The sequence below is a fragment of the Erinaceus europaeus genome, chromosome 14, assembly GCF_950295315.1.
Source record: "Erinaceus europaeus chromosome 14, mEriEur2.1, whole genome shotgun sequence".
NCBI classification, from domain to species: domain Eukaryota; kingdom Metazoa; phylum Chordata; class Mammalia; order Eulipotyphla; family Erinaceidae; genus Erinaceus; species Erinaceus europaeus.
The window spans coordinates 29,122,668-29,133,876 of NC_080175.1; the positions used below are offsets into that span (position 1 = coordinate 29,122,668).

At 40.5% G+C, this 11,209-nt stretch overlaps 1 protein-coding gene across 2 annotated transcripts in view; it reads left to right on the plus strand.

The window, feature by feature from the left end:
• The window catches only part of ERLIN1 (ER lipid raft associated 1), a 48,169-nt gene extending 37,351 nt beyond the window's left edge, over positions 1 to 10,818 (plus strand). For both annotated transcript variants that reach the window (XM_007530264.3, XM_060171491.1), the window contains 3 exons: positions 5,729 to 5,818; positions 6,704 to 6,783; positions 8,524 to 10,818. In XM_007530264.3, the coding sequence (XP_007530326.1) occupies positions 5,729 to 5,818; positions 6,704 to 6,783; positions 8,524 to 8,745 (392 nt within the window). In that variant the 3' untranslated portion in view covers positions 8,746 to 10,818. The remainder of the gene's footprint in view (positions 1 to 5,728; positions 5,819 to 6,703; positions 6,784 to 8,523) is intronic.
• The last annotated feature ends 391 nt before the right edge of the window (positions 10,819 to 11,209 follow it).

Here is an 11,209-nt window from a genome sequence, read left to right on the forward strand (position 1 = left end):
CCCAAGGTTAATAATTTCTCTCCAGGGGAGTTGGGCGGTAGTACAGCAGGTTAAGCGGGTTAAGCGTACAAGTTGCAAAGTGCAAGGACCGGTATAAGGATCCCGGTTCGAGCCCCTGGCTCCCCACCTGCAGGGGAGTTGCTTCACAGGTGATGAAGCAGGTCTGCAGGTGTCTCTCTTTCTCTCCCCCTCTCTGTCTTCTCCTTCTCTCTCCATTTCTCTCTGTCCTATCCAACAACGACAATATCAGTAACAACAAAAATAATAACTGCAACAATCAAGGGCAACAAAAGGGAATAAATAAATATATTAAAAAATTTTCTTTCCACTCTATTCTTGAACAATGCTTTAAAATACTTTCATTTTTATCACTGCCTTTTTTCTTTTCCTTCATTTCCTCTTCCCATCTCTCCCTCTCTTTTTTGTCTCTTCCCCACCCCCTGGCCCCCCAGAACACTTGTCAGCCAGCTCTGACTCTAGGTATGCCAGAATGCCAGGGATCTCAGAGCCTCATCCATGAAAGTCTTCTGCATCACCATTCTGCTGTCTCCCCACCCCTGTGACTACCCCTTAATTGTATCTCATTGTATCCTAGTATTTTAACTTCATATTGTTTTTATCCCTCCACTGATTATCATTATTGAGTCTTAAACATTTATTTTGATTTGCATGTCTTAAGTTTTTTTCTTTTCTACTGTATCTGGCAATTCCTTTTTTCTGCTAGTGTTTTTCAGTGAAGACTAAGAAGTGGAAAGCAACTCCAATCTTCCTAGGTCTGAAATGCTTTTTCTTCTCCCCGCCTCCCCTTCAATGATTGGAGAGAGGGGGAAAAAAAAAAAGATGGAAGGGGAAGGGGGGCCAGGTGGCGTACCTGGTTGAGTACATGTGTTACACTGCACAAGGACCCGGGTTCGAGCCCCTAGTTCCCATCTGCAGCAGGGAAGCTTCATGAGTGCTATAGTTACATCAGAGTGAAACTGGAGAATACACATAGATAGAAAAATCTTCATTGTCAAACAAGAATTAAATAATATTGCCAATGTGAAGGAGGCCTGCAGGTGTGTCTGTTTTTTCCTCACTATCTCCCTCTGCCTTACTATCTCTATCCAATAAACAAAGATAATGGGGGGGGTAACTGTAGCACTATTTCACTGCTTATGAAACTTCTCCCCTGCAGGTGGGGACCAGGGCCTTGAACCTGGGTCCTCAAATAAGATGACATGTGTGCTCAGATGAATGTACCACAACCTGGTCCCTGCTTTCCTTCATTCTTGAACAGTAACTTAACCTACAAATCAAAACCAAACTATATTTATTTTTCTGGTTCACATTGCAATATTATTTAATTCTTGTTTGACTTTGAAGATTTTTCTGTCTGTATTCTCCAGTTTCACTCTGATGTAACTATAGGTAGAGAAAACACTTCACTGGACTGGTTTGTAGCGTGTTTTAGTGTGACTAAATGACAACCTTTAGAGGTCTCAATTTTATTTAGTCTCAGTTTCCACATTTCAAGGGTGTATTTTCTACCCTTGCATGGTCAGTAAACCAGGCTTCCTCTCCCGTACTTGTCTAATAACTACCTCTAGCGCTGCTTCTACTTCTAGGCTCTTGGCTCACCCTTTGCTTGTGTCTCTTAAGGCCTCCCATTCTCTCATGTTCTCAGCCATGTCTTAAAACACATTTGTTTCATATTATTATTTATTCCAGTGTTGGGAATGTCTTACAATTTGAAATTTAAGCATTGGAGAAAAGCTCCCCCACTCTATAGTTCTGATGCAAAGAGGGGAAGTGATACATCACAGCACTGCAACACGATCCATGGAATTGGCCAGCTGCCATGGCACCCTCACATGATAGCAGGACTCACAGCCAGGGCCTTAAGGCACATGTTCTACTGAGTGAGCTACCTCTTGGCCTCAAGTTATTACATTTTAACTGTTCCTTTAAAGTGTTACTAGATGAGTTTTCTCATGAGCTTTCTCATCAGAACACAGAAGTCTGGCCATGATCTTTATTATTTTTTAAAATATTTTTATTTATTTATTATTGGATAGAGACATAAATTGAGAGGGGAGGAGAGAGAGAGAGAGAGAGAACTCGTGAGCCAGAGACACCCGCAGCCCAGCTTCACCACTCAACATAGCTTTCCTTCTTTTGCCAGGGAGCAAGGGTTTGAACCCAGGTCCTTGCACACTGCAACACATGCGCTTAACCAGGTGCACCACTGCCTGGCCCTGATCATGATCTTCAGTAGTTTATTTTCACATATCAGAGAGCGGTGTTAGATGAGATTACTACATCAGTTCGTTCTCCAATGTTGGAATAACATTCTTTGCTTTCCCGCTGCAGACTCCAGATCCCTCACATTTTATTTATGTTTTGCCCTAAGTTTTTGCCGCTTGCTAAATGTCTAACCAGTGGAACACAGTAGTCTTTAGATTGGTCTGATAGAGCTTGATTTTATTCTGATGGGGAAATAGGAAAGTGTGCCCTGGAGTAAACTGATGAAGGATGTGAGGAAGGGGAAAAAAAAAATTGGGGTATTTCCTTCCCATTAGGCACTTCCTTCAGGGGCCAAAGATACAGGTAAATTAAAATCGTCACTTTTCAAAAGGAGAACTGAAGATGCTCTAACTGTTGTAGCGATTAAATTTTAAACTGTAGTTAGTAGACTTCACACTTTCTGGTCTTGAGGTCCTTTGATTAGACTCGCTGGACGTTTGATTTTCTGTTTTTTTTCCTTCCGCTTCTTGCTTTCCACAGCTAACTTGTTCACTCCCATCCCTCATTCTCGCCTTCTCAGACGAATTACCTTGCTTTCACTTTTATCTCCTCCTTTGACACTGTTTTCATTGTGTCATTTACTTGAAGATTACTTTTTTTATTATACTTTTGAGTATAATAAAGCTGAAGTTCCTTAGCGTGCCAGTTTAGGCCGGGGTTTTCTGGTGCACATTCTACTATATTCTTACTACTGTTGTCGTCTTTTCTCAGCTGGCTCTTGATCCATCCACTTTTCCATTGTGACTTGCTTAGCTGTACCAGCTTGTCTTTGTTTACACTTTCTGTCACATCCTGGGTCATATTCATCATTTCTGTAAAGATTTCTTTCAGAAGGTTTTCCTTGGTCTAACTTCTTTTCTGTATTCTTCCTCCTGTGACATGAAATCTAATTTCTCTGTTTTGTCATGCATAATGTTACCTGTTTTTGTTCTGTGCTCACCCATGAAGTAACCATCCCCCCACCCCCATTACCTTGTGGGTCATTGCTGTTTAATCCCATGAAAGAGTAGAATTGTTATCATTTGTATACCCTTCCCCACAAAACTAGCACAGTCAAAATAGAACAGTTGGTAGGAAATTCCCTTTTTATTATATGATTATTTTTGTTATCAATGACTTAACAGTTGTTTACAAAAATTGTAAGATTCCAAAGGGGGGCCAGGTGGTAGCACACCTGGTTGAGTGCACATGTTATGAATCTCAAGGACTTGGGTTTGAGTTGCAGGTCCCCCCACCTGCAGGGGGAAAGCTTTGGAAGTGGCGAAGCAGGGCTGCAGGTGTCTCTCTGTCTCTTTCCCTCTCTATCACCCCCTTTCCTCTTGATTTCTGGCTGTCTCTATCCAATAAACAAAGATTAAAAAAAAAAGAGTATAGTTACACGTGTGTGTGTGTATACTAGGATGTTTCTTTATTAAATAGCATTTTTTACAATATAGGTAAATAAAGCTTAGTGAAACAGCCTGTAAAACCTTATTTAATTAAATGTCACATTGTATGCTGTTGATTCTAGTTATGTCCAAAATTGGATTTTTTTTTTAAATAACTTTATTAATGATTTAATACTGATTTACAAAATCACATGTTACCCGGGGTATAAATCCACTCCATTCCCTCCACCAGGGTTTTGGATCTTCATTCGCCCAGCTTCAGGCCACCACATAGGTTAGCCATCAGCTCTACAGCTGTCCATGTTTATACGTAGTTGCCCCATTTCTCTTGCTGATCTAGTCCTCTCTTCCCCTCCACAGTCATTAATTATTATTATAACCAGGTTAGTTGGGGGGGGGGGTATGTTCTATGATAATCTAATGGTTGGTATCTCTGTTAATATACTTGACTTCACTGTGCTTTGTGCCTTTTAAGTGGTATCTGAACCTTTGTATTGTAGATACAGGGCCAAATGGTCTTGATCTGTCCGGCCTAAAGTTGTAGTAGACTTATATTTGCAGATACATCTTTAGAGCTGCTTGAACAATTTAATTCTATTATGAGAGTTTGATCATCTTGAAGATCTAATACGTTGATTTTTTTTTTTTTAGGTTAAATACTTGTGCTTAGGACTATGGTCTAGGCAGTTAGAGAGCTTGAAATATTAAATGTATTTCCCCCTAACATGCCATATTAATAGTGATTTGTGAGAATATAAATCAATAGGATTGAAATTTCACCCCTTTCCCACCACCAAGAGCCCTTCGCCCTCCCTCCAGGTAACCATTATATTTTTCCAATCTAAATATGGATTGTGTTGTGTGTGGTGGGTTATTTTAAGTGTGTGTGTTCAGTTCTCTAAATTCCACATATGAGTGAGAGCATCCTGTGACTTTCCTTTCCCTCTTTGCTTACTTCACTAAGCATAATGTTCTTGAGTTCCATTCATTTTGTCCCAAAGGATGTAAAACCATCTTTTTTTATTGCTCAGTAGTACTCCATTGAGTATATGTCCTATAACTTTTTATCCAGTCATCTACCGAAGGGTATTTTGATGGCCTCCAAATTTTGGCAAATATGTGCCTGGAAGACATAAGGAGACTGGTGATGAGTCATCAAAAAGGAAAGGTCTCAGAGTGTTTGGGGAACGCTGAACATGGAATTTTCTTTCTTTTCTTTTTCTTTTATTTTAATATTTGTTCATTTTTATTTTATTTTATTTTATTTATTTATTCCCTTTTGTTGCCCTTGTTGTTTTATTGTTGTAGTTATTATTGTTGTTGTCGTTGTTGGATAGGACAGAGAGAAATGGAGAGAGGAGGGGAAGACAGAGAGGAGGAGAGAAAGACAGACACCTGCAGACCTGCTTTACCGACTGTGAAGCAACTCCCCTGCAGGTGGGGAGCCGGGGTTCGAACCGGGATCCTTATGCCGGTCCTTGTGCTTTGCGCCACCTGCGCTTAACCCGCTCAACCCGACTCCCCATTTTTATTTTTAAGAGAGAATCAGATATTCGCTTAATGATTCTCCATACTGCTTTGCATAGTGGTTGTACTAATTTGCATTCCCATGAGCAGAGTAATAGGGTTCCTTTCTATCCACATCCTTTCCAACATTTATCCTCTTAAAAAAAGCTTAGTGAAACAGCCCATAAAACTTTATTTACCCCACTTGCAGGGGGTCGATTCACAGGCGTTGAAGCAGGTCTGCTCTCTCTCTGTGTCTTCCTGTCCTCTCGATTTCTCTCTGTCCTATTCAACAACGACAGCAATAACAACAACAATAATAATAATAACGACAATAAGGGCAACAAAAGGAGAAAAAAAAAGCCTCTGGGAGCAGTGGATTCGTAGTGCAGGCAACAAGCCCCAGCAATAACCCTGGAGGCAAAACAAAAACAAACAAAAAAAACCTTTATTTAATTAAATGCTAGAGTGTGTGCTGCTGATTCTAAATATGTCCAGAATGGGATTTTTTTTGTTTAAATATTTCTTCTTCTTTTGTATAACTATAGAAGCAGAGAAGATTGCACAAGTGGCAAAAATTCGATTTCAGCAAAAGGTGATGGAGAAAGAAACTGAAAAACGTATTTCTGAAATTGAAGGTACATCAGGGAGAAGAGAAACTCCAGCTCTTCTCAACTGCCTGTCTGATCTCATAATTGTGGTGGGTGGGGAGGCTAGAGAAAGAATAATCTGCTCTGGAAGTAATAACTGGCTCGATGGCTTTTATATATATTTTAAATTACTACTAAGTGCCTAGTTCTTTGTATAATTTGTAATTCTGAATAACTTGAACCTTTCCTTCCTTAAATTGGGGCTTATTATCACTTTCTTCTCAGACACACAGCATATGACAACTACCTATAATCTGTAGTAAATAATTCACAAGATAAGAAACCCCACTACCACCAGGTTCTTTTCTACCTGTCAACCAAAATGTAAGAAGAACAAATAGCAAACACAGCAAAAAAAAAAAAAAAAAGTAGCATTATCTGGGGTGGGGTGGGGGGGACCCAGTCTTCACAGAGATTTTCAGATTTCAGATTTGTGTGACGTTGGTATTCTTACTTCCAGTTTGAAGACCAAATGTTCAGCATCCTCTTTTGTTTATATGTCTCCTATCATTCTGCATGAAATTGGTTCTTGATAAGATGTAGAGGAAATGAGGACAACACAGTAAGTAGAGCAGCATTTACATGTCTGGGCTTAGTATTTCACTTGAAACCCAGAACACTGATAGAATGTGAGACTTTGGATGATAGAGGCAAAGGAAAAGAGAAACAATGTGGAAAATATCTGGAGTCAAATAAGCTGAGAGTTTCCCCTAGATTTAAAAACCACTAATGTTATCTATCTTTAAAATAAAGCAAGTGATGCTATCACAGTGGAAAGGACTCTTACATTAAGTCTAAACTCTTACTCAGCTAAGGAAGTGGACTGGATACTTACCTTTGTCTCTGACATCCTGATTCTGTTTCCCTTTCTAGATGCTGCATTCCTGGCCCGAGAGAAGGCAAAAGCAGATGCTGAATATTACGCTGCACACAAATATGCCACCTCCAATAAGGTGACTTGCTCTCTGTGCTACTTTGGGTTTTGCTTGGGGTTGGGGTGGTGAGCAAGGGAATCCTTGTGTGATAAGAGCGGCTTTTATCCTACACCAAGGAAGGATAGTTACCATCACTCGCTTTGCTTCAGTTAGGCAAGTTACATTTAGCAAGACATAACAAGACTGGAGATGAGGAGCCATCAAAAAGGAAAGTTCTTAGGTGCTTTGGAAACATTGAACGGGGAATTTTCTTTCTTTTCTTTTTATTTTATTTGAATATTTGTTCATTTTTTTTTTATTTTTAAGAGAGAATCAGAGCATTAATGATCTCTGGCATAAGTTGATGCCTGGCATTGAACCATTGAGCCTCGGGCATGCAAGTTGATGTTCTAATAGACCGAGTTAGCTTTAGCCCCTTGGAAAAACTACATGCCATCGAGGGAACATTATAGTTCTAATCAGCCCAGAGAGTGAGAAAGCAGGCAGTGGTGTACACAGGTGAGCACACATATATAAGAACCTGAGTTCAAGCCCGGGTTCCCCTCCTTCAGGAAAACTGCATGAGCAGTGGGACACTTCTATAGGTGTCTCTCTTTCTGTGCCACCCTCCCCTTCCCTCTCTCTCTATAAAAATAAATGAATGAATAAATTAAGGAAGAAATCAAAATGAATGAATGAACAAGTAAACAAATGAAGACGAGGAAGAAGTAGCAGTGGAATAAATTATCAGAACCAGAAAGATTTTGGTTGACTTTATCTTGGCACCGTGATTAAAAAAAAAAATACTACATGACAGGGAGAGAGATCTAGTGATTGACATCTATCTAGTGATTGACATCTATCCAGCCCAAACAGTTTAGGAAGTTCCCCTTCTGGGTAGAGGCCAGAACAGGTGATTTCTTGAGATATTTCCCATATCTAGAATGTGGGTGAAGGAAAAAAAAATCACGGAGTTCATTATGAGTCTGGGAGGGCTGCAGTGTTAGCCCCTCAAGCATAAGGTTCCAGATTTCCCTGGTATCACATATGCCAGAGTGTGCTCTGCTTCACTCTCTCGTTAATTCGTAAATAGACTTTGAGTTGTCAGAAAAGTCATGATGTCTGTTTGCAAAAATGCAGCATGACTTCTCCAACAACCATATATATATTACGTATTTTTAAGAAGTTATGAGCCTACTTCATCTTTTGCAGCTTTTCCATACTCATTTGTTATTGACCCATTCAGCTCTCAGAAGAACTAGCAGAAATTCCAGGTAGAATTAACTAGGTGAAGTGAGAAATTAATATGAAGGGACTTTATAGAACCAAGACACTATAGAAATGTTAGTTATTATTCTCCCCAACCCTTTAATTTTATCATTAAAAAGAGAATAGTAAGGCTGGTGAGGTAATACCTGCTTTGCCGTGTGTGCAGCCTAGGTTCAAGCTCAGTCTTCACAGCACCAGGGGAAACCTGTGTATGATTCCTTCTCTTTCTTTCTCTATCTGAAAAAATTGGCCAAGAGCAGTAAAGTTCCCACAATGAACAAAAACAAAAAAAGTTTATTTTGCATTAGGAGCTTGTTGGAAGAACTTAAAATTGGGAACGCAGATGCTAATGTGACAACTGCAGTTAAAAGCCTGAGAGGGTCGTTGCCAATGATTCAGAGTTAAGTAAGGATACTCAAGAGAGGAGTGAGAAAAATACATGTGAAAAAAGAGACTTGACTGTTGCACCGAAGTGTCCTGATGCCTTTGCTCTTGTTTGCCCCCTCACAGCACAAATTGACCCCGGAATATCTGGAGCTCAAAAAGTATGAGGCCATTGCTTCCAACAGTAAGATCTACTTTGGCAACAACATACCTAGCATGTTAGTGGACTCCTCTTGTGCTTTAAAATATTCAGATCACAGGACTGGAGGAAAAAACTCTCTCCCCTCTAAGGAGACACTTGAGTCCTCTGGGGAGAGTCCCATCCAAAACAAGGAGAACACAGGTTGATGCAAGAGGTAGAAATGCTCCACCATACCAAGATGTGGCCCAAGGGGTTAAGTGGGAACAATGGTTATAGACTCTTCGGATTTACAAAGAACTCCATGTCTGTTCTGCCTTTCCTGTTGCAGTCTGGTTTATCAGCTGATCTCAGGAGAGAGCCAGCTGCCTGGTACCCTAATGGTCTTTTCAGCTAGAGTTTCGATCAAGTGTCCTGTATATGTTCCTTTCTAAACTGGTACTCATGAATGAGGGAAAGTCTGATGCTAAGATGCTGCCTGCACTGGAATGTTAAACACTAACTATGTAATAAGCTGAGCTTTCCTAAGCTGAGATCTATTGAATAATGTTTACATTGGTCCCCGGGGAAATGTGTGCTCGCTCAGCCATTCAAGAGACGTCAGAGAGAAGAGGGCCAGGATCTGGTAAGTGTAAAGAAGAGTATGTCTCTGGACCCAGGCTCTTTTCTTTGGGGCCCATCCCCGGGGTTCATCCACATGACAAACGTCTAGTCTACCGCAGCTCCCCAAGAAGTGATCTTCCACTGAACCATCATTTACCTGACATGATTATTTGCACCTGTTTGTTTTCCTACAATCAGATTGGTGGCTATTGGGACATACGCTTTTCCAGCTAACCAGAGACTCCTCATAGAGATTCCCAATCACTAGTTTATTGCATTATTAGGCTCAGAGAGAGTGTTTGAATTTTGGGGTGATAGAAAAACCATTACTTTGACCTAATGCTCTGGGGTTCTGTGTTCTCCTCTATTGGGTGACTGTCTGCCTCACTGCCCCAGGTCATGTCTGGCTAAGGTGCCTGGGGTTTTTTGTTTTTTTGTTTTTTTTAGGTGAGGGGAGGCTGCAGACAACACTTTATGTCAACTCTCAGCTCTGACTAGCCAAGAGCAGGACAGAGCTTTAGCCAGAACTAGGAGCATACAATTCCTAACTGTTCCTTGTACAGTATTCATTGTAATTACAGGATGTTTCTATTTTTAAAACTGGATTTAGGGTACATTCATTTACCCTAGCACTTCTGCCTAAAGGCCAAATCCCAGGGCTGCCATGATTACTGGCACACTTGACTCTCCTTGATACTTTTTATCAGACACCTATATAATGTAGAACAAGGAGTAACTTAGGAAGCATCCTTGATCATCTTTGTCTCTTTTCCTCTGGGCCTTGAAATGATGAAATCAAAGCTGTTTCTTCCAGTTTTCATTTTCCCTCAGAAATCAGGAATTCAGTCTTCCACGAGAGAATGACAGGGTTAGCATGTGGCAGTGGGAGTCCAGTTTCGTCTGGCTCCTATTTTCCTTTAAGATTAGCTGTCCTAGAAGAGTGTGCTCCATTGTTAGGCCTAAGTTTGTGCATCTAGTGAAGATACCACTCGTGTGTTCTATGTCTAAACAAGACAGAAAACATGGAACCACTTCCAGAAACCTTTTACCTAACTCTGTCCTGTTGCTCTCATGATACCTTGTGCCAAACTATGTGTGGGAAAAGAAACTCCAGGTCTGAATGGGTCTCTTCCCTGGGCCTTATCCTGTAGAGGCACTTATAATATGGAAAGAATCATTTTTCATCTTTATTCATTTAATTATATACATTTTCTTTATGAAAAACAATTGTGTTCTCTAGCCCAACTTCAGAGAGATTTTCTGAATGATAAACTCAAACTGTTTGATTGTCATACTGTTGCTGCAGGTAAATAATGATTGTTGTGCAAAGTCTGGATCATTGACCTTTGCGCTTTCATTCTTAGAGATGTTTTCTATTCACATGAGTTAAAAGCTGTTCCCCAAAGTGATGGATGTGGGTTATCTTACAAGTCACAACCCCTGGTGGCAAAGTTGAGGAACAGGGAAAACTATAGTCCTGTGAAGTTTTAAAGAAAGGACTTCCACTTAAACCCTCCCTGGAGTGTGCTTCCCTGTGCTCACTCAAGGATTACTCCTGCCCCTCCTTTGGGGATGCTCCTTTTGGCAAATGTATACTGTAATCTTCAAGTCTAAATTTATATGTGAAATGCTGCCTTTTTTAAAAAAGAAACTAAATAAAATTATTTTGCTATCAGTAATGTGTTGTGTTTTTCCACGTGTCTGTTCTGTTGTTTTGAGCTGCTCTCAAGGCTTCCAAGTCATCAGTCTATTTACCAGAATGAACTGACTGGAAAGGCTTTCATTACACCCTTCCTGGATTACTGCCTTTCTGATAGAAGAACTTTAAAATCAGAGTTTCCTCCTTTTCCTGACTTGGGAAATTTAACAGGGGACGTTGTGACTGTGCAGATTGTGTGTGATCAGCAGCAGAGGAAGCTGGGGTGGAGTGTTGTGCCTCTGAGGGACTCCGTGAAGACTGGAATACACGAAGGAACTGAGGTGGCTGGTAGCCCAAGGTGAAGGAAATATAAATCACAACCGGCAGCAGTATATATAACTGTCTTCACTAATTTAGATGTTAACCTGAGG